Here is a 22681-nt window from a genome sequence, read left to right as displayed (position 1 = left end):
CAACTGGTTCAGCCCTATTGGAAAACAGTATGGACGATTCTCAAAAAATTAGAAATTGAGCTCCCTTTTGACCCAATTAACACCCAAGAATAACCAAGATAAGTACCAGGAGGTTCACTCCATGGCTTGGAGGCCAGCTGCAAATGCTAGGGGGAAAGGCAGCTCAGATAGAGAACAGAGCACCAAGAAAAGGGTGTTGGGAGGATCCTCCCAGGATGGGAGATGCATGCTGAAAGTAGACTGTAGACTGAACATGATTGCCACTCAATGCCTCTTTTGCAAACCACAGCACCCAAAAGGAGAGAGAGAGCAAAAGGGAATGCCCTGTCACAGAGGCAGGGTGGGATGGGAGGATGAGAGGTGGGAAGGATACTGGGATCAGTGATGATAGAAAATGGGCACTGGTGGAGGGATCACTGTATAATTGAAACCCAAGCACAAAAATTTGTAAGTCTACAACTGTACCTCATGGTGTTTCACTAATAAAAATTTTATTTTATTTTATTTTATTTTTGCTTTTTGAGTCATACCTGGCGACACACAGGGGTTACTCCTGGCTCTGCACTCAGGAATCACCCCTGGCAGTGCTCAGGGGACCATACGGGATGCTGGGAATCGAACCTGGGTTGGCCGCGTGCAAGGCAAACACCCTACCCGCTGTGCTATTGCTCCAGACACAAAATTTTATATATTTTTTTACTAATAAAAATTTTTAAAAAATAAAATAAAATTTTTTTTAAAAAGCCTTTCTCTAAAATTAAGCACTGCAGCACTGTCTGTCCTTCCGTTGTGTCTTCCAATTTGCTCAAGCGGGCACCAGTAATGTCTCATAACAAATTGTGAGACTTTTTGTTACTGTTTTTGGCACATTGAATATGTCATGGATAGCTTGCCAGGCTTTGCCATGTGTGTGAGATATTCTTGGTAGCTTGCTGGCTCTCCAAGAGGAGCAGAGGAATTGAACCCGGGTCGGCCGTGTGCAAGGTAAATGCCCTACCCACTGAGGGGAGTAGAGCTCAAGGAAGACTTACGGAAAGAGGTGGCATTTGGGTTCAATCTTGAAAGATGAGTAGTTTACCTGACAGAGTGCAGGCTTCCAAACTATGTTCTGGGGTCCAGGGGCCTGTTATGGTGATACTCAGGCAACTGAATGGCTCAGTACTAGGCCAGGTAACACAGTGATGCTGGGGCCCAGTGTTACTGGGGACAGACAGGCCTACATCTGGCACTGCTATGGGGTGGAGGGTGGGCCTGTGTTAGGATTCAAACTCAGGTTCCCAGACATTAACCCCCGACCACTGAGCTATTTCCCCTGCCCTGTTGGAGATATTTTAATTCAATCAACTATTAAAATGATCTGACACTGAATTTAAAGCAGAAATAGCATGATGTTGGGGATTTGTTCCATAATCCATTTTGAAGACAGGGGTCAATGTGGGGAGAGATGGAAGGTTGGGAATGATTCATGGCATTTATTATATCATCTTTTTGTTTTGTTTTATTTTGGGATTACACTGGCAGAGCACAGGGCTTTCTCCTGACTCTGTGCTCAGGGAATCATTCTTGGCAGGCTCCGGGGACTATACAGGGATGCTGCGGGTTGAACCCAGGAGGCAAATGCCCGCCTGACCCTCTGTACTAGCCCTCTGGCCCCTGTCCTATCATCTTTTTTCATAACTATTTGGCAACAAATCAGGTCCAGAATGAGATGGAAGTAATGATCTGGTTGGGCAGCTTTACCCTGATGAAATAATTCGGAAAATACTTGTAGAGCACCTTCTTCATACCTACAAGCGACACCTTCGGCTCGTGGACACAGGCGAGGCCAGGCTCGTGCATGGGGCCCTGAGCAGCAGCACCCGAGAAGACCTCTGGGGGCTCAGGTGCAGGAGACCACAGGGCGTGGGGGAGAGCAGGCACAGCAAAGTCCCCAGAGCTGTCACTGGGGAGCAGAAGAACGAAGAGCAGAGTCAGAGTAGTGTGGACAGGGTATCTCAGGAGAGACGGAGGCCACGGGAGCCCAACCAGAGCAGAGAGAAACTGAGAGAACAGGCAAGCACTTGCCACTTTCATCTTAATCCAGTGACTGTTGAGGACACTCCCTGGAAAACTCAGGACGGCCATGGGTCGAGGCTCTGTGCTGGCTGCCCCATCCCTTTCTCCCAGAATCTTTGTCCAAACCCCAGAGCCCTGGAAGCCGTCAAAGTGACAGCAGACTAATCACAGGCACTAGGCTCGAGGAGGGCCCCTTGTCTCTCTGTAAGGACCCTCAGTAAGGGCACATGCAGGACAAAAGCAGCCCCCACGCCCTCATTAGCATCACACAGCAGCCAGCCAGCTCGCCTCTGCTGGCCTGCCACTGCCAGGCCTCTGGACCCACCAGCCCAGCTTTGGCCCGGCCCCAACTGAGCAGATGTGAATCCTGAAGGGGCCCCACGGCTAGCCTAGCCGTGCCCACCTCCCTCAGAACAAACAAGCGATGTGACCACTATCCACTCCCCTCCCCCCCAGCACCAGAAGCCCCCTCTGGCCTCACAGAGCCTGCGGGTGCAAAAAGCCACAGTGAGATGAGAAGCACCGGGTCCCTACCTGGGGACCCCCGGTCGGAGATAGATGACCTTAGAGATCAAGCACAGCTTCTGCCTCAGATCAGATCTGCACGGTCCCACCTCAGCCGCTGCAGGCTGAGCCTCCCCCAGGTTCGACCTGCTGAGAAGGTGCCTCGGCACACAGCCCCTCCGAGCCAGGGGAGACAGGGACCCAGGTGGTCCTGGGAGAGATTGCCTGGGGGCTCGGGGCTGGGAGCTCCCCTGTCCGCCTGGATCCCACCTATTCAGGGGTAGCATGCAGGGGCGTGAGAGTGATGGGAAGTCTGATAGTTCATTGAGCAGCTCGGTTCCCAGGGGGTTCCCCCAGAGAGAGGGGAGGAGCGCTGAAAGAAGGCCTGGGGGCCAAACGGGTGGGAACGACCAGAGGGCAGACGGCCCAGGAGACTCCCTCGGACCCTGGGACCCAGGACCACTCCAGGTCCCAGGCTGCAGAGAGCGCTGGGAAGGGCCGTGCACCCCCGCGCCCCCCACCCCTCCCCCCAAACACAGACTCAGGTCTCAGCTGGCTGAGTTGTCCGCATGCAAGGGTGGGAAAGGACTTTCAACCCTGATCCCAGCACTACACAGGGTCCCCCAAAGGCAGGGGCTGCATGCAGGGGCTGAGCAAGGGGGTGGCAAGAGGGCGGGGCTGGTGGGGGCAGGAGGTGGAACAGGGGAGGGGGGGAGGAGGAGGAGGAGGAGGAGGAGGAGGAGGAGGAGGAGGACGTGCTTCAAATCACCGTGTGCATAAAGGAGATGGAGATAGAGAGTGTGTCTCCCCCAAGTCACACACAGTATACCCAAAAATATCCCTGCTGATCTCCCCTCCCACCATATGCCTGGTGGGGGGGGTGCGCAGTGCGGGGTGCGGGGTGCTCTCTCTGGCAGCTCCCTCCATCCTAAGAGCTGAGGACTGGGTGTGTCTCTGGGCCATGATCCTGGCAGAATTCAGGGGTTCACCCCCTCTGGTCCCCAAGCACTCTGGGACAGAACCCCAGTCCTTGGGTGAACCTCTGTCCCTCCACATCGCCTTCCTCCTGCCCCGGGAGTGCCTGTCCCTTCACTGGGCCCCTATGGGAGTCGGAGATGGCCCTGCTGAGAACACACAGACCTTGACTGGAAAAGTAGCTGCTGATGGGGTGACTTAGTGGCCCCCTGGACTCCCCCACAAACCTGCGCCTCCCGGAGGACTGGGTGGCACCCCCGCCCCCAGGACAGACGAGAGCCTCGGCCCTCTAAGAGTGGACAACCCTTCAGTTAATATACATTCAAATTTAAAATTCAGTGACCGGCCCCGGGTTCTGGTTTAGCTTCTGCCAAGTACAGACAAGATCGTTAGCCTTATGGGGCCTCAGTTTCCCCCTCTGGAAGTCCTGCCCCTGCTCTGTGCCAGGCGCCCCTGTGTCTTGGGAAGGACACCTGATGGGGACCAGCCTGCCAGCCCAGCTCCAGCAGCTCCAGAAGGAGCCCCGGAGTCCCAGACTTTTCAGCAAGCACACCGCCCCCCACCCCCACACACACACCACCTCCTAACTCCATCTCAGTTTCTCTATTATCTCCCAGCTGCCAGCACTGAGCCCAGGGGGTGCACCCCACAGGGACACTGCCATCTCCCGTCCCAAACCTGCAGAGCCCAGAGACCCAGGCAAGGCCTGGGGAGGTGCCGCCACCCTGGGGTAGGGGTGGAATCGCTGGTCTAAGTAGGGGGGAAGCTCTCCCCAGAGCCCTCTCAGGGAGAAATGCGCTATCAGCACTGCCGGCCTCCCACTTCCTCTCTTGAACGGATCACATCCTGTTATTGTGTGGACAGAGCAGCAGGCGCTGCAGAGGGAAGCAGGGCTCCAACCAAGCTCTGGAGAGAGAAAGGAGGAGCGAAGGGAAGGTCGCCATGAGCCGGGCGGCGCTCACAGCCCCGCCCGGTCCCTCTCAGCCTGGGCAGGAGGAGAGGCATCCCTGAGCACTCGCATCTGACCCTGAGAAACAGACCATCTCCCCACAGAAGCCCCTGCAAGGAAATAAATGGCGTCTCTCCTCCAGGAAGCCTTCCCAGCCTCCACGGGCACCTTCAATTGGGCAACCACCGTTTCTGATCCTCTGTGTCCAGAGGCCATAGCCCCTGGCCCTCTCACAGTGCTCACTTGCCAAGCTAGAGTGTTCAGCATCTATTTCCTCTCACCCCACTCCCACCCCACCTTTATACACCCTGTAGAAAGAGACAGGCAAGATTCCAGTTGACTCCCAGCCTTGTGTAGCCGAAGGCAGAATCCCTGTTGCTGGGAATGGAGCTCTTCTCATCTACCTGCCTGCCTGCCTCCTTCCTGCCTTCCTTCCTTTTTGACCCTTTCTCTTCTTTCTTCCTTTCATTTTGTTTTTGTGTTTTTTTGCGGGGACCATACCTGGCAGGGCTTATTCCTGGCTCTGTGCTCAGGGATTTCTCCTGGATGGCTCAGGGGGACCAAAGTGATGCCAAGGAGTGAACCTGGGTCGCCACAAGCAGAGCACTTTCTCTGGCCCCCACCTGCCTTTCTTTCTGTTCTCTCTTCTGCTCTTCCCAAGGGGACTGGAGAGTTGCTGGTTCTCAGAAGAGGGGAGAGACCGGGGAGGAAAGGGAAGGGTCAGACCATGGGTGCGGGTGGGGTGGCATGGTGGGTGGCACATTTGGAAGGATGTGACTCAGTGCAATTTAAATTTATTCAGAGCTGTACACCGACCTTCCCTGGGGCTCAGGGGATGGGGTGGGGGCAATTCGATGTGGGGTCCTGAGGGTGCTATATCAGGGCCACACCCAGAGATGCTCAGGTGTTGGAAGTCAGACCAGGATCCCTCGAATGCCAGACGTGCACCCTAACCCTGTACAATCTCCCCATTCTGCCCCCTCGATTTTTTACCAGCCCCTCAATTTATTTATTGGTTTTGGGGCCATACCCAGTGGTGCTCACTGCTTACTCCTTGCACTGTGATCAGGCGACCACAAGGGGTACTGGGGGTGGGATCTGGAATGGCCGTGTAGAAGCTGTGTAGACGCCCTATCTGCTGTACTATTGCTCCAAGTCAGCCCCTCCGTTTATTTTCAAAAAGCCAGTTGATCTAAGGAACAGTTATTAATGCTCCCACCCTACAGGAATTAATAGTGCTGATGAGGAGCCCGAGTGACCACACAGAGGGTAGAGCACTTGAACCTGGGTCAGCTATATGTAAGGCAAGATACTGTTTCTGCAATCTCATGACAGCCCTGTTTGATGGCTTCCAATCTCCCCATTTAACAGAGGAAGAAACGGAAGCCTGGAGAGGGTAAGTAACCTACTCAGAATCACACTGCTGGAACCACGGAGGCAGGGAAGGCAGGTCCTCCCGGTGGTCCCGAGTCAGCTGTCCCTATCCTGGAGCCTCCCACCCACTCTCCTGAGCTGATACCCCACAGCTGACCTCACTGCTCCCTAGCTGCTGCTGCTGCAGACCAGTTCCGTGAGGCAGGGGGTGGTCGTAGGAGCTGGACTGTCCCTGGAGTGGCACGGGCCTCTGCTCTCAGGAGGCCCACAGCCCAGCAACTGTTTCTCCTCCTGTGAGGGGCTGCCCGCTCTGACTGTACCAGACAACACTCACTCAGTTGGCATCCTGGGTAACCATTATGGGGTCCCTCCGCTCTCCAGGCTATTTCCTCCTCTGTGCAGTGGAGACAGTGGCCAGGGGCTGGATCATGGAGGGAGACCCTGACTGTTCCTCTCCTCTTATGCTGTGCCCCAGCCTGCACGTGGCCGGTCCCCCACAGACTGGGCAGAGGCACTTCCTTGCCTCATGGGGGTGAGGGGGCCAGAGGGGACCCACTGAGTGCTGGGAACCAGGTGGGGGTGGTGAGCAGGGGAAGGCAGAGAAACTCCCTGGTGAGTCTCCCCCACTCTTACCCCCATCACTGAACCCTGCACCTACGCCCTCAGGCCCCTCCAACACCAGCAGTGCAGGCCCTGGTTTGAGGAGAGCGACTGCTCTAGGCAGGGACCTTCTGTGGGAATAACCCTGCTTCCCTCCCAGCTGCCCACCTTCAGTCCACACAGGCCACACCCAGCTAGAAGATTCCAGTCGGGAGTCCCTCATTCAGCAAATGCTGCTGGCACCTCCCATGGCTCCCAGAGGTGCTGCAGACAGGCTGGGTCTCGCCTGGAGCACAGGCGAAGCCCTTGAATTGTAGGTACATGAGCCAACATTAGACGCTCTAGGTGCCGGAAGTGAGTGCTGAAGGGAGCCAGCAGGGGACCCCCTGGCAGTGAGTGGCTGATTTCGCACAGTCCAGAGGGGCTTCCAGTGCTGAGGACAAGGGGGGCAGAAGGAAGGATGCAGGGGGCCAGCAGGCCTCCTGTACTGCTGACAGGGACCAGAGGGAAGGCGAGGCCTGTGCTGGGTGAGGCGACCTGTCTGCCACGGCCACCCTGGGAAGGCCCCTTTCTTCTCTGGGTCTCATCTTCCCCATGGGAATGAGCAGAACTGAGTGTTGAAAGTAGATAAAGATAACGATAATCTTTCATTATCTGTATTGCAAACCATAAGGCCCAAAAGGAGAGAGAGAGAGAGAGAGAGAGAGAGAGAGAGAGAGAGAAATGGAGAGAGAGAAATGGAGAGAGAGAGGGAGAGAGAGACAGGGAGAGAGAGAGAGAGAGAAGGAAAGAGAGACAGGGAAAGAGAGAGAGAGACAGGAGAGAGAGAGAGAGACAGCTGCCATAGTGACAGGCAGGGGGTTGGGAGACAGGAGGGAAACTGGGACCATTGGTGGTGGGAAATGCACAGTGGTGGAGGGGTGGGTGTTGGAACATTATATGACTGAAACCCAATCATGAACAACTTTATAATTGTGTATATCACTGTCATTCAATAAGGTAAAGGTAAAGGTAAAGGCCCTCCCGTTGATCGTCGATTTGCTCGAGCGGGCCCAGTAACGTCTCCATTGGAGACTTTGTTGTTACTGTGTCTGGCATATCGAATACTCTCGGTAGCTTGCCGGGCTCTCCGAGAGGGGCGGAGGAATCGAACTCGGGTCGGCCATGTTGGCCGCTTGTAAGGCGAACGCCCTACCCGCTGTGCTATCACTGTCATTCAATAAAAAATAAATTTTAAATTAAAAAAAGAAAAGAGTGACCCTCCCACAGGCCTGGGCATTCAATAGCTTCACCATGGAGGCCACAGTGGACACGGTGTCCTCCTGGGAAAGGGCTTCCTGCCCCCTCCGGCCTGTCCAGCTTCCCCTCCAGCTTCCCCCGACTGATGCTTTCACCCATTAACGAGAACTTTTCTCTCTTCTGAGAGTTGCTGGCCACGGGCCCCTTCCCTGCTGGCCCTCTCACCCTTGCGGTCCTCCTCTCTCTCTGCCCCCCCCCCCCCGGCTCTCTGGTCAGGCCTGGAGTACAGGCGAATCCCTGGAGCCTGGGGCCTCCCTCCAACACCACCGAAACTCGAAGGAGCCGGAGATTCTGTGTCCCTGCACCCCCTTCTTGACTCATCCTTTCTCCTCAGGGCTCTCCTTAGTTGTATATCTGTGTCCAAGGTCAGCTGCTGGAATGTCCGCGCTGCAGGAAAAGGTGTCTATTTCCTCCTAGGACAGCCCCTGACCCCCTGGGAGTGTTTGGTGCTCAGTAAGAATTTGTTCATGAACACAAGGAAGGAGAACTGGCCACCACTGGCGACGCCAGCACAACCAGTGAGGCCCTGAGGGTCACGTGACTCCCAGGCAGAGGCCTCCCCACACCCAGAGGCCAGCCTCAGGACCTCCATCGCTGACTCCCCTGCAAGACCTGCACTCGCCAGTGCTCCAGAGCCAGGTGAGCACTGCAGCCTCCATCAGGAAGCCCCGCCTTCCTCTCACCTACCCACCCTGGACACATAGCGGGATTCCAGGGGGCAGCCTCGAGATGACAGTGCGGTGCAGAGTGAAGAGAGAACAGCTTTCTGGGAGACCCAATCAGGAGGCCTGAAGCAGAGGCCATGGTTTCCTGGGCTTCAGTCGTCTGGGCACCCTCAGAAGGCAGTGGGGGTCCTCGAGGCCCCCTCCATGAAGATGGGCTCTTGTGTCCCCTCTGGAGGTGCCAGTTCTCAGCGCATCAAGTAAGCAGAGTCCAGGCCCCTTTGTAAAACTTTTATTTAGAAATCTTCCCCATACATCCTTATGTACATACACACATCATCACCACACGGGTTTGGATGCTAGAGTCACACGCCCACAGCGCCGGCCTCGGGGCTGCTCAGAGGTGCTGTACCGGGAGCGACTGCTCCCCTCGTGCAGAGAAACGCAGAGGCAAGCACAGTTCAACGTACAGTACAACACAGACGGGGAGAACGTGCCTGCCCACCGCCTCGCCGCTCTGTACAGGGGCGGGGGCGAGGCTGGGCCACGGGCCACGTACCATTGCAATCACAAGTACGAAGAGACCCACCCGCCAAGGCTGAAACAGGTGTCGGCCCGGAGGGCTGCTGTGCCCTTGGTTTTATTCTCAGGAAAGGATAAAGGCTGTACCATCGGGTCATTTGCCACTACAAGTAAAATTCTTTTAAAAGAGTGAATTGTTCAGGAGCCACGGCTCCCTCCAGGCCGTGCCAGCTTCTATGCTCCCCTCCTCACTTCTTCCCTTTTGCACACTCATTGTTTCTAACATCAGCACTATTCCAAGAATGTTTCTGTTTCTTCCTGGATGGGAGCAGAGGCAGAGAAAAGAGAAGCAATTGGGGTGGGAATGATATACTAAAAAATTCTGGGTTTCTCTGGTTCTCACATGTGCCTGAGACTTTGCTCTGGGCTCCCTGGGCCCGTCTGGAGGAGCCCTATTCCATTTTGCATAGTCTGCCAAGGTCCTCTCTCTCCTTCCCATTCTCATTCCTGTTCCTCTCTGTGTCATGAGACAGAAATGCGGTCCATCTGGAGAGCAGACAACTCCCTACGGTAGTCCGGAAACCCAGGTGCAGACGGGGCCTGGGGAAGAAGCCTGGCTAGGCCTCCGGGTAGCCTGCTCCCCAGACTCACAGTGGGACCCCAACAAAACAGCGTGGCTACTGAGGTGGTGACTGAGCCCCTGTGTCTCCAGGTTCCTGCTTCTGCGATCCCATTCTGCCCAGGGCTCAGGCCTGTGAGACTGGCCACACCCGAGTCTTTGCAAGAAACTGGCTTTGGGAGAGAGAAGCCCCCTGCCTCCAAACCCCAGTCCGCAGGCCCACCACAGCCACTGGTCCCTCCTGACTCAAAGCCACCAATGGGAGGTGGATGCTATTGGACCGGGCCTGTGCTGCTCATCTTTAAATCGAGGGAACTGCTGACAGTTGCTTCAGAGCACAGAAGACAGCAGTCCTAAAGCTGGTCGAGACATGATTCCGGGAGGCTGAAGGGGACAGAGAAAGCTATCAGGCTAACCAGGCTTCATCCGGGCCTAAGAACTGGTCCTTGTAACTTAACGGAAGGCAGGGTTCAGGGAAGGGTTCAGGGACCACCCCAGTCTGCACGTGACTGTACTTAAGGCCTGACCACTAGCAAAAACCCAGACCTCAAAGGGTCTTGCAGGGTCATGATGGCCAGAGTCAGTGCCCACTTACAGTGCATGGGCAGCAGGCTCAGCATGAGTCCCCTCCATAGCACTGTCCCGTGCAGCAGGTTGGGAGGCCAGCAGGGTACCAGGCTCAGGCGCAGCTGGCCCCTGGGCCAGGAATGTAGGCCACAGGCAGGTCTGGTCTTGCAAAGACCATGTTCCACCGGATACAGGAGGCCAACAGGGAGGGAGTGGGCCACACTACAAAAGGACTCTTCACTTTACAAACAGACTTGCCATAGGATTTCTTTCAAAGATAAAGGAGAGGAGCTGATTTACAAAACTTTCCTGTACAACGTTTGGGTGGGGGGGAGGGGGGCACACAGATCGCATGAAGGCGCTCGCCCACACCCCCTCCCCCCGGTGCTGGACTGAAGCTACCGCTAGTGAATGGGTGTGGGTCTGGGATCCTGGATCTGAGGCCTGGAGTCCACACCCTCGAAGTGGGGCTGGACCAAGGCCTAAAGACCCCAACAACAACTGAAGTCAAGGAAAAGTCCCCCAAGCCAGAAATTCGGAGCACAGCTGGTGCTTGGGACAGGTCAGAGCACAGACGTCAGCCATTGGCTATCACCAACAGAGGGCGGGATCGAGGGTTTGAGCATGAGGGAGACTGTCCCAATGGGGCCACGCCTCTGCTCTCAGCACCCATGGGTGCGCATGGGCTCTGGGTCCCCAGGAGGAGCAAGACTGGGTCGGGTAGCTGGGTACACGGGCACCCAGAGCCCAAAACATGTCCGTCCATCATACTCCAGATCCCTTTCTCTGCAATCCCACAGACCCCAACAGGGAACGTTCACGGCCACAGAGAGGGACCCCGACGGCCCTAAGGATTAGTAAGGAAGGCAAAAGGCAGAGCTTTGATCCCCAGGGCAAGAGGCAAGGCTCCTGGGTTCTCGGGCCCTCTGGCCCAGCCGGCCAAGCACCAGCCCTCCACTCCATCCCCCCAGAGGAAGGCACCCGGAGGCTGAGGTGGCTTGGCAGCAGCTGCAAGCTGGATAGACCAGCATGGGCCTTGGTGAAGACGGGGCTCAGCAAATGGGCAGCTCTTGGGTACCTAGAGATTTGGACAGAGTGGCCACAGAAGTCACCCTGCGAGCGGGAGGAGGCTGGGGGGCAAGGCGCAGGCTGCTGAGAACCCAGGGGAGACGCGTCTCTGAAAAGATGGGGAGCCCAAGCTCCAGGCCCCAAGCAGTGCACCTCGAGCCTCTTGCTCGGGAACTCTGAGGGGCGGGAGGGAGGGGCAAGACCGTGCCGTCGTCGTCATGAAAGTACCACTTTGCTCCGTCCTTCCAGTCTCCTGCCAGGGCTAGAAATGGGGCGGCCAGCTGCAGGGGGCGGAGGGCTTCCAGGAGTTTAGCCATCGAGGAAAGCTCAAGTTCACTGCCCTGCCTCAGGGCTGTCCGAGTCCTCTGCCCACCTGCCCCGAAGCCCCGGGGCCCACAGGCCTGGGGACACCCGCCTGGCCTGCCGGGCCCAATCACCGGGGACCGGCTCCGTCCGCGGCGGGCAGCAAGGCGGGATGGAGGCCGCGGGCAGTGTGCTTGGGCGCCGGCTCCTCTGTGTAGCTGTCCGGGCTGGCCGCCCCGTCCAGGGAGCTGCCGCAGCTGGAGTTGGGGGAGAGCACGTCCTGCAGGAGGTCGTCGGGGGGCGCGCCGCCCCCGGCGCCGCCCCCTCCGCCCGCCCCCACGCCGGGGTCCTTGCCAGGCTTGGCGCGCTGGCTGCCCTCCTCCTCCTGGTCGTTGAGCAGCTTGGCCAGGAAGTTGATGTACTTCATGGCCAGGCGGAGGATCTCGTTCTTGCTGAGCTTCTTGTCGGGGGGATGAGTGGGGATGAGCTTACGCAGCTCCGCGAAGGCCCCGTTCACGTTCTGCTGCCGCCAGCGCTCCCGGCTGTTGGTGAAGATGCGCCGCACGACTTTGGTGTGGGGACCTGGGGGACAAGGGTCGGGAGCATGGACCGGAGGCCTCCCTGGGAGGAGGAGGACCACCGCGGAGCAGACTGGGCAGCTCCTGCCTCCTGCCCTATCCCCGAAAAAACTCCCACTTCTCCCAGCAGGCTCCTTCCTTCTGAAGGAGCAGAAGTGTGCGCGCTCTGGCAGAGCCCAACGCCCTGCTGCACCCCGCAGAGCCCGCAGCACACGCCTCACTCTCCAGTGTCTGGGTTATGAGACACGGAGGGCAGGGACCATAGATCGTTCATTCATTCATCTGCCGAGAGGCCCTGCGCAGTCGTGAGGAGGATGATCCTGCAGGCTTTGGGTTCCCAGTCCCTGGCCCAAATTTGTCAAGAGACAGTGACTATGGGGGTGTTACTTAAGACACTCTGTGTCTCCGTTTCAAGGTCTGTAAAATGGCAATAATACCAATAACTTGGTGCCTAAGACTGCCCAGCAGTCTGACTCCCTACACTGGCCCAGAACTTCGACTGACAACTGCCTCAATTCAACACTGCGAACCTTTACCTGTTCCTCACCATCTGAACACCCTGGGCTGGGAACTAAGAACCAAACAAAAGTTTAAGGCCAATGTATGAGGCTGGTCCACATGGCAGCAAAGTCACCTGGAGCTGCTAACTGACATCGCTGAGCCTCAGTTTCCCCATCTGTTAAGTGAAAACAGTGACACTGGCCTCGGGGATTTGACATGAGGATTAAATTAAATGGGAACACAATCACAGTGTGTCATGGGGTCCAATAAACGGGAGCAACTGTGACAGCACAAACCAGCTAGTGAGCTGGGTCAAGAATAAACCAGGCAACAGCCATGGTCAGATCTGGGTGCCAATGAGGCGGGGTGCTTATTTATCCCCATTTCCTGGCAAAGAAAGGGGGGAGAAGCCTTGAAAAATCCTAAGCACCTATCAGAGCCAGACCCCAAAGTCTTACCCCACCACACTCAACAATCTGAGGAAACAGTGATCCTACCCACTTTATGTATGCTTGTTTGCCTATATGCATTTTGGGGCCACACCCAGCTGTGCTCAGGGCTAATTCCTGATGAGGTTCAGAAGACTATAAGCAGTGTTGGGGATCAAACTGGAATCGGCCCATTTTATAAGCGAGGAAATCAATACTTCAACGTTGAACTTCAGCAGTAGGACTCTGCAGTGAGCCTCAGTTCTTGCATGAAGTCCACTTCCAGGGGCATGTTCCCGTTAAATCTCTAAGCCTGAAGCATAAATTCTGTGCTCTGCCCCCAACACACACACACAAGCACACACACACACACACACACACACACACACACATCTCCCCATTCACCCACTTTTCTGTCTGTTCCTCTCTGGTTCCTTCCCAGAAAACCATGCAGCTCTCCACATCTTTGTCTTTCCTGAGTTTTTCCACACCCGTGGTCACTCTCCAGCCCAGCACTGAGTGGACCCTCAGACAAAGCCACTCATGGGAAGGAGCTTCCCAACCCTTTGCCCCAGCCCTGTATCCTCCCTCTCCCATGAACTCTCTCTCTCTCTCTCTCTCTCTCTGTTGCCTCTCTGCTTTGTAGAAAACACCTCTTCCCTGGGAACCTCAGGGCTGGACCTGAGCTGAACGCCACTGCTGTCTAGTCCACCCTGCTCCAAACTGGCAGGCTGGCACCCCTATCACACGGTTCCCCTGAGCCTCCACCCCAGAGCCTCATTGGTTGGATCTTGTTGGTGCATGTTTTGATTTTTGCCAAACCTAGTGGTGCTGCGGGGCTCTTCCCAGCTCACCGCCATGGCTGAACCCAGGCCTCCTAAGACAGAGCATGCCCTGCAGCCCCTCGCGACTCCTAAGAGTTCTCTTCCAGAAGAGAACTCTAACTCAGGACACATACCCCTACCACAGGCCCCTCCCATAAATGCCAACCTAGCAGTAAAGAGCATCAGCGCCCCATCCCAGCCCTCAGCAGGACTGAGGTGCAGGAGATACTGGGAGGAACGCCAAGCGCTGCAGGCTGAAGGACCTGCTCTCTCCTGCGCCCTGGTGTTCAAGCAACGCCAAATCCTGCAGGCTGAAGGACCTGCTCTCCTGCCCCCTGGTGTTCGGCTCCATCTACTACAATATGTCGACCCTGGGCAGAAGGCAGGATCCTCAAATTCCCAGTTCTTGCAATTATTTCCTCCCCCCTAACTTCAGGGCCACAGACTACTCAGTAGTAACGGTCCTGTGGCTGTCCTCCTGGAGGACTTAAGGCGTTGGGCTGAGATCCTTAAAGGTACAATTCTAAGCAGGAAGCACAATCCAGGAGGGACAGTGCATTGAGTCGGGGCTTCTGTGGGTCCAGTTGAGAGGGGGCTAAAAGTGACCTCAGAGGGTGGGGCTCAACCCCACGGTAGCCTCGCCCATGTCCCCCTTCCCAAGGATCCCCCAGCCCTGCACAGGCCTTCTGGTCCCAGGTCAGGAACTCTGGTCGTGTAGGGCCTGCGTGAGGGGCGAGGACAGAGGCAGACTCACCATCCGTGATCTCCATCTCATACGGGGAGGGTCTCCTCTTCACTCGGTTGTTGGTGGCAAACATAGGGAAGGCATCTGGCTCCCCAAAAAACCCACTGTGGGAGGAAACAGGCAGACCACAAGTTCACATGGGGTACCGGGGAGACAGAGGGTCCTGAGCAACTCCCCCTGCACGTACTGGGCCCCCGCCCCTAACACCTGGCTGGGAATAGTGGCAGCACAAAGACGCAAGGGGACCAGGGGCCACACACGTACAGAACCCACGGAGCAAACACAGATGAACCCCCAGACAGACACACGCATCCGTACAACCCACGCAGACACCTCTCCCCTACAACAGGTGCTCTCCGGCCCCCACAGCTGCAATTCGGGCCCCACGAAGGGGCTCCCTGACCCTCTCCCGCCTACCGTCCCCCCAGTCTCCTGAGGGGGGTGGACAGACCACAGACAGGAAACCCTGACTCACCGCTCTGACAAGCCCCCATCCCTACTCTGCGCGCTCTATCGCGCCCATAGACGCCGACCAGCGGACCTCATCTTCCCGTGCCCACACCAACCCTGCCCCCATCTGCGTATGTCCTTCAGGGAACGGGCACTCGCACGCTCGGGATCGGTCCCCGCAGACCCTCGCGCCCCCTGGCGACCACCCCCGGTCTAGCAGCTCTTACCTGTGCAGCGAGGGCAGGGCTTGCGGAGAACTTGCCAGCACCCATTCAGGCACACACGCGCGCAGGCCCGGTCCCCACCTGCACGCCCGTCCTCCCGAGCCCGCTCTCCTCCCGCTTCCCCGCCCCTCGGACTCTCCTCGTAGGCGGCCCGGGGCCTGCACCGCCCTTCCTCGGCTGCCACGCGCGCAGCATCCCCGCCACCACCGGGTACCCTCGCCTCCTGCGGGCACCTCAGCTTCCACCCACCCTGTCCCTCTGGGAGGGGGCTCCCTGGGGCGGGGGAAGGGGAGCGGAGTCCCTGACCTGCCGAGCGACGCCAGCGGCTGGCCCAGGCTGTAGAGGAGCGCGCGGCCCGGGCCGGCGGGCGCGGCGAGCGCGGGCGGGCTTAGCTGCACCATGCGGCCGTCGGGGGGCAGCTCGGCGGGCGCGGGCGCGGGCGCGGGCGCGGGCGCGGGCGGGCGGCACAGCTCGGTGGTGGGTACCGGCACCCGATGGCGCGCTTCGGCCGCTGCCGCCTCGCGGCTCTTGGTGTCCCGCGCTGCGCCGCCCCCGCCGGCTGGGCCGCCCCCCGCGCCGCGAGCGCCCAGCTCGATGACCGGGGTCTCCGCAGGGGCCGCGCGGCTCGTCTCCTTGGCGACGCCGTTGAGCAGGACCAGGTGCGGGGGGGCCATGCGGGCCTCGGCCGCGTCCCGTCCCTCGAGCGGGGGGTCACTGCGGGCCGCCTCGCTCGGCGGCCGCTCCGTCATCCTGCGGGCAAACAGACAAGCGGACGCCCGATCAGACCACCGTCCCCAGCCAGAGTGGGTGCAGGCCAGGGGGAGGGAGACCTGGGCACCCAGACAAACTTAGGGCCACGTGTGCACAGGCCAGCCCGCGTGGCCCAAGGCTGGGTGGAGTTTGGGCGCTAGGAAGGGAGGGAGCCGGGACCTTTGGCTCGGAGGTGGGAGGTAGGGCGCCTGGGAGACTCAGGACGCCGCATGGGGAGCGCAGAGATGGAGAAGGGGAAGGCCGGGAGAGAAAGGAACGCAGCCCCAGAGAAAGAAACCCAGAAGGGAAAAAAGGAAGGAAATGCAGAAAGGGGCGACAAGGCACTAGCGCGGCCCGCCCCGGGAAGAGGAGGGGGCAAACCCCTCACCGTGTTCTTCCCACACGACCCCCTCCCCCTTGGATTTTGGCGGGGAAGGAATCAGTCGTCAGGAGGTGGGTGTCTTTGGAGCCACCCTTCACCTCAACAAAACCTGTCCCCCACGTACACCCAGAAGCCTGGCGCAGTGTAAGAAGGGGACAGAAGCCCGGGACCTGTGCCCACTCTGCAGCGGTGCCAGGGACCCAGGCAAAATGCTGAGTGCTTGGCCATGACAGTCGATCCACGGCACACTGCACGCAGAAGGTGGGTATGTGTGTGGAGAGAAGGGCTGTCCTCCGAACCCCATTTCAAAAGCCTGAGAGGGTCTGGAGGAGTCATAGAAGATACCCTGCAGCCCCTGAGCCCGGAACTCCCACCCGCCAGCCAGAAGGACTGATAGGCAGGCCCTGAAGGTTTCCCCTGAGCCCCCAGCACCAATCTCCCCTCAGTGCTGTGCAGTCCCAGGAATCGCAGGCACCCAGAAAATGCTTAAGTAAACATTGTTCATGTCAGCAGCCTGGATCACCAGAGCCGCAGAGCCCACGGTCCATAAGCCTACTGCCCTGGAAAGGCATAGGCTTTCTCCCATAATTTCCATGAGCTGAGGACAGCCATGCTCCAGGAGCACCCCACGGGCTCTGTCCCCATCCACCAGAGCTCACTTGAGTTCTAGCATCATCTTCCTGCTCTGCCGTGTATGTTCCTGCATCCAGATGCCAGCAGAAACGAAAACCAAGACCAAGTCCAGAGTTTGAGGGATACTTATGAGCTTCATTAAAATATCAATGCAGAATCAACTGAATAAGGATCAAAATATGATTCCTGCCCCAAGAATGATCAGGGTATTCTACAGCAGAAAATTAACACATGAAAATCCAAGTCAGTCCCCGCCACCCCGCACAGTTCTGCACAGCTCCTTCCCCAGAGCAGACTGTCCGCTGAAACCTCCCCAGAGCTCAGCCTGGCTGCACCAGACTTATAAGCCAGTGGAGAATTCCCGTTCGCCATTCAATATGAGCTCCTGCCTGGGGTCTGTCTGCACTCTGAACCCAATCCAGAAACAACACAAGACCAGTTAAATACTTGCTGAATAGACTGTGGGTCTGAGACATTTTACCAAAAGCAAGTGTACAACTATGGCAGAGACAATAGATTGATGGCCACAGAATAGGACGCCAAGGCACTGGCAGTCACTTGAAATGCACAAGATACTGTATACCAGGTCTGACTCTCCTGGCTCCCCACACCCTCACTCAGAGGTGAACTGCAGCCGAAACATACAGGCCCCCAACGCTAGTTTCCCTACCCCACTCTCCCAACTCACCCTGGCACCTGCAGCACGTGCTTCAATCCCAGCGGCAGCAGACACTGCAATGGCCAGACTGGGCTCCACTCTCCTTAGGGCACATTTATACCCACTGATTAATTCCCAGACTCCACGCACAGAAGCAGATCCCTGAGGGGGCTCCCCCGAGGGAGCACCTATTCAAGATGAGTCGACTCTGGCCCCAAATGCCCTCTCCAGACACGCCTATAAATATCTATATGTGGGGACGCTCCCAGTGTGAAAGCAAAGATTGGTCCTCCGGGGTCTGGGGCCCGCCTCTCCCCGCCCCCTACTCCCCCCCTCCCCAGGACCTCAGGAAAACCCGGCTGGCTCTTCTGCAACCAGGCCAGGGGCTCTAGCTCGGCAGGAAGCCACCATAGAGGACTCACAAGTACTTTCCGTTCGGTTTGTTGAGGGCCCAGTCGCCTGGTTTCGGTTAGATTACGAAAAGGCAGGCCTGGGTGATTTGTTTTTGTGTGTGGGGAAGATGAAGCAGCCCGGTGGTTTTCTTGGGAATCAAACTAGAGTACGCCTGACCGTTGTAATTCTTTGTGGGGCCAAGGGTCAAGGCTCAGCTCAGCCCTGGATCCTCACCTGCTGTGCCTGGCCAGAATTGCTACGGGTGCTGTGAGCCTCTGACCAGGCAGCACAAGGGCCTAGGCAATCCCAACTCCCACACTGCAGAGAGCATTTTTATATAAAAACAGCCTCCTATGCCCCTGGGGAGCCACCTGAGATACGGAGAGATACGCCCCTCATATTACCCCCAAACCCCTGGCCATCCCTGAGAAAGCCTCAGGCCTGCACAGCGATCCAAATCAACCCCTCCTGATTTGGATCCATTTTCCTGCCACCAGAGGAAAAGTGGGGGGCTTTGGGCCCACCCCAGTTGGACTGCGCTAGCACTAGCTAGTGACCTTCTTCCTGGATCTTCCTTGGACCTGCTGTCCGCCCGGATACAACCAGCCCAAAGTTAGGGGCCCATAAAAGGGCTGTAGAACTGGACCAATGGGAGCGGCCTGGAGAAGACCAATGCGAGCTGTGTTTGCAGGGTCGGGGAGAAGAAGGCCCAGCCAGAGGCCAGAGGCACCATGGGCAGCCAGAGCCAGTGGCTGAGACCGTAGGGTCCGGATCCCCAGCTCTGGATTCCTGCTCCCCACTTCTCCATCTGAGACTGGCTCTCCTCAGTCCTGAACTCCCACCCCCACCCCAGGCCAGAAACCAGGGCCTAGCTGGACATTTCCCACCCATACCATTCCCTCCGACTCTTCAAAACACACACACACACACACACACACACACACACACACACACACCTCACCTGGGGCATATTTAGAGAGAGGGACCTCTCTGCATAGAATCTCCTCTCCTCTGCTGAAGAGGGGGAGCCGAGATCCAGATGGCGACCCGGGTCTGGCTTTCCCCCTCTCTTGCTGAGAGAGCAGCAGTTAGGCCGCCGTGTGGTCCTGGGCGGTCTGCCGCGCCCAAAGCGAGTTTCCAGGAAAGATGGGGGTGGAGAGAAAGAGGGAGGGCGAGAGGAGGGAGAGAGAGAAATGGGGGTCAGTGGCTGGGAATTACCTCATGTCCTCGCCAACCAGTCCAGGGAATGGTAAACAGCTTTCTGGCCCAGCCTGCAGGTGTGGAGCTTCCCCCACCCCCTCCCATAAAAAGACCCCACACCTGACCAATCAGGAATAGCCAGGGTCGGACCGTCGCCACCCGTGGCCCACCGCCTGGAATAGCGTGAGACCCCGCAGCACGGATCTGTCCTCCGGATCAGCGAGGCCGAGTCGGTTTCCCAACCACGGACGTGTCTACGCGGTTTGCTCCGAATCCGGGTCAGGCTGGAGCTTCGGTCCCAGCACAGAGCTGGCGGCTGCCAGACAGGAGTGGGCTGAAGGACGCGTGTCGGAAAAGAAGAATCCAGTCTTCAGACCCTGGTCGGTGGGCCAGAGCCTCCGAGGCCCTCACTTTCTCCATGACCCCCCACCAGCCCCCTCCAGCCCAAAGCGAAACCAGGACGCAATTCCAAAGGCGGTCCCTTCCCGTTCCCGGAGGAACGGAATCGGAATGGAGTCGGCGCGCCGAATGAGAGAATGGGGGAGGGGTGAGATGGCCGAGCGGTCCAGGTTCCTTCTTTTTCCCTACCGGTTGAGAGGGGGAAGAAAAAGGGAACAAGGGGAAGAAAGAAAGGGGGAAAGGGGCACATTTAGGACGTATCCGAAATAGAACCAAAGAAGAAAAAGGAGGAAGGAAGGAAAGAAAGCAGAAGAGCAAGCCCTAACTATCCCTAAACCATTCTTTATTTTCCAGGGAATTCTAATCATCGCTTTCAGCAGCAAACAAGGCAAGGGTTTAAACACATTCGATGCTGCTGCTTTGCCGAGGGTATCGGGATCACCCCAGCCCCAAGTCTTACTTAATTTGTGTTGTCTAAATTATCGGTTTAGAACCACACACTGAAGCCTTAAATTAATTGCAAAGACTTCATTCTTTGGACGTAGTTTCGGGGCAAAATCTAGGCATGATTCTTCCCTGCGGTTTGATCCAGTGCGGAAGGTTTTACATCCCCTCTGCGAGTCGGAACAGAAAGAGGAGTGTGAAGATGCGGGGGTCCACTCGTTAGGGGATGCTAGGTCGGGGTTTATTTCTGCTTTGTGACGGAGTCTCTGCGCTCTCCATTTTCTCTCCATGCCCAAACCCAGCAACTTAAAAAAAAAGGGCGGGGGAGCGGCGTTGCTTTGTTATCCTTGCAAAGAAGCCATAAGGGACTGGCCGCGTAGCTCCTGGGCGATTCTGTTAATTAAAATTAAATGCCGCCGCTGATGAGCGACGGTGATACTAGCGGCCACAATAACTGGCTAAACAAAATCCTTTCTTTCTTTCGGAGTTAGGACAGGCCTGGCCGTTCTCTCCACGGAGCTCGGCCTGGCCGCCGACGCTCGAGGGGATGTCGCTCACCGCGGGGAAGGGATGGAAAATTGTCCTTCGGAGATGCTCCCTAGGGTCCCCGCTCGCGGCGCGAGGCCTGGAGATCGCGCCCATTGTCCTTAGGGGACCCCTCCCGCAGATCCCCGCGGCCGAACCCGAGAAACTGACCAGAAATGGACGCAGCCAGGGTGTGGCGGGAACCGAAGTCGGCGGCCCCCAGCTTGAAGGCGCGGGCTTGGGCGGCGAGCCTGCTCGGTCGGCTTCGAGCCTGCAAGAGCCTCCTACTCACTACCGACCCCCCTCAAATACGAGTCACACAGTGGCCTCGAGACGCAGCAGCCGCCGACAGGACTCTGCCCGTGCGAGCCAACGCTGGCTTCCGAATACCTCATAATTTGGAATAAAAAGTGAAATCTCTCTCCCCGCCCCCAGGCCACCTCCATCTCTCGTTCGCTCGTTCTCCACCCCCTCCCCGCGACTGGCAAATGCACCTCTAAAGGACACCAGCACCCGGGCACCCAACCGGGTGCAGAGCCCGCCCTCCCCTGGGGTCCAGCCCTATGGAGGGGAGGCGAAGGAAAAACCTCTATCCCACACTGCCCGGCCTGCAGACCTGGCCAGGTCCGCGCTGCCCGCCGCGGCACAACGAAATCCAAGGCCAGCGCTCTCGGGCGCACAAGCCGATTCCGCGGCGCGCGCGCTCGCCCGGCTCCACAACGAACCGCGGCAAAGACGAGCCGCGCCAAGGCCACGCGCCCCACACGCACAGCGCCAGATCCACGTCGAGAAGGCCGCGGCGCACCCGCACCGACCACGAGGAAAACGCAGAAGCGGCCCGGGGCACCGCGATCCGCGCACCGACCCCGCGCGGACCCCGGAGCGCGCGGACACGCCGCCTCCCTGCGCGGGGACCGCTCCGGCGAGCCGCGGACATGACCCACGGCGCGCGCACTCGCACTCTCTCACCGCATGCACACAACCGCGGAGAAGAAAGGAAAACCAACCGCCGCCTCGCGCATTTCTGTATTGCGTAAGGAAAAGGGGAAGGAAGGAAGAGAGTCTCCGAGACGGGAGGGGCCGCGGCGGCGCTGGCGCGGCCGGCCAGGACGTCCGAGGACAGGCCCCGCGAAAGCGGCCGGGACGGGCGCGGGCCGCCGCGGGCGCGGGCCGCGGGGGAGGAAGCGGACGGGGCGTGCCGCGGGCGGCCGCGAGGTGCTCCCCCACCCCAGAAGAGGCAAAGGCCGGGATGCTCACGTTTCGCCGCCACGGGGGACGCGCGAGGCCATTCCGCGGCCCGGTGCTGCGACGCCGGCCCGCCCGCCCGCCGCGGCCCCCGCCCCCGCCGCGCCCGCTCGCCGCGACGCGCTCTAATCCCGCTCACGTCCGCGGCCTCGTTAGCATGGGCCGAGGCGCGCCGGGCCGCGTGCGCCGCCGAGATAAGGCGCCGCCGCGGGCCCGCGCCCCCGGATGAGCGCCTCGGCCATTGTGGGCCAAGCGATGCATTTTCATTCGGCAACTGCGCCGCGGGCGGTGCGGCCGGTGGCGCGGGCTCTGGGGTCGGGCTCCCCGACGGGCGCGCCGAGGGCCGCGTGTGCCGTCTCGCCCCGAATCTCAGCCCCGGCCCTCCAGGCACCTTTGCCTCGGCGCGTCGCGTTGCTGCACTTTGGCCCTGCTTCCGTCGGCCGCGACTCGGGAACCATCGCTCCCACCTTCCCTTCATCTCAGCATGTACGTTTCAGCGGGCAGGTCTTCTTGGCCCAGAGAACTCGCCAGCCCCTCCCTGCCCCTCCACTATCTTCAGCCTGGCCCCCTTTCTGCTCTAAAACGAGCCTGCTTGCCTCGAATGTCAAGGACAGGGTTCAGACCAGCGGCTATAGGCGTGCACTACTCTACAGGACTCCGGTGCCGAGTTTCAGCGGGGCGCAGAGTCCAGAACAGAATGCCTCCGTCCTCCAGTATTTTCACTTGAATCCTGCTACTGGAGCACTGTTCTTTTTGTTTGTTTGTTTGGTTGGTTGGTTGGTTGATTGGTTAGTTGGTTGGTTTA

At 58.4% G+C, this 22681-nt stretch overlaps 1 protein-coding gene across 5 annotated transcripts; it reads right to left on the bottom strand.

Moving 5' to 3' along the window:
- Positions 1 to 11387: 11387 nt before the first annotated feature.
- Positions 11388 to 21707, bottom strand: TAL1 (TAL bHLH transcription factor 1, erythroid differentiation factor). 5 transcript variants are annotated; one of them, XM_056122407.1, is made up of 5 exons: positions 21639 to 21707; positions 19025 to 19178; positions 15554 to 15997; positions 14583 to 14677; positions 11388 to 12079 (listed from the first exon to the last, which is right to left on the bottom strand). In XM_056122407.1, the coding sequence occupies exons 3-5, from the start codon at positions 15994 to 15996 to the stop codon at positions 11628 to 11630; spliced, it is 990 nt and encodes a 329-aa protein (XP_055978382.1). In that variant the 5' UTR covers position 15997; positions 19025 to 19178; positions 21639 to 21707; the 3' UTR covers positions 11388 to 11627. The 5 variants fall into 5 exon arrangements, with proteins under 5 accessions (XP_055978382.1, XP_055978379.1, XP_055978381.1 ...); XM_056122404.1 differs by lacking the exons at positions 19025 to 19178; positions 21639 to 21707 and adding exons at positions 19282 to 19597; positions 20803 to 21138; XM_056122406.1 differs by lacking the exons at positions 19025 to 19178; positions 21639 to 21707 and adding an exon at positions 20803 to 21144.
- Between the last annotated feature and the right edge of the window lie 974 nt (positions 21708 to 22681).

Source organism: Sorex fumeus, unplaced genomic scaffold (genome assembly GCF_029834395.1).
Source record: "Sorex fumeus unplaced genomic scaffold, SorFum_2.1 ptg000045l, whole genome shotgun sequence".
Taxonomy (NCBI): Eukaryota; Metazoa; Chordata; class Mammalia; order Eulipotyphla; family Soricidae; genus Sorex; species Sorex fumeus.
This window is presented reverse-complemented; position numbering and strand designations above follow the sequence as displayed.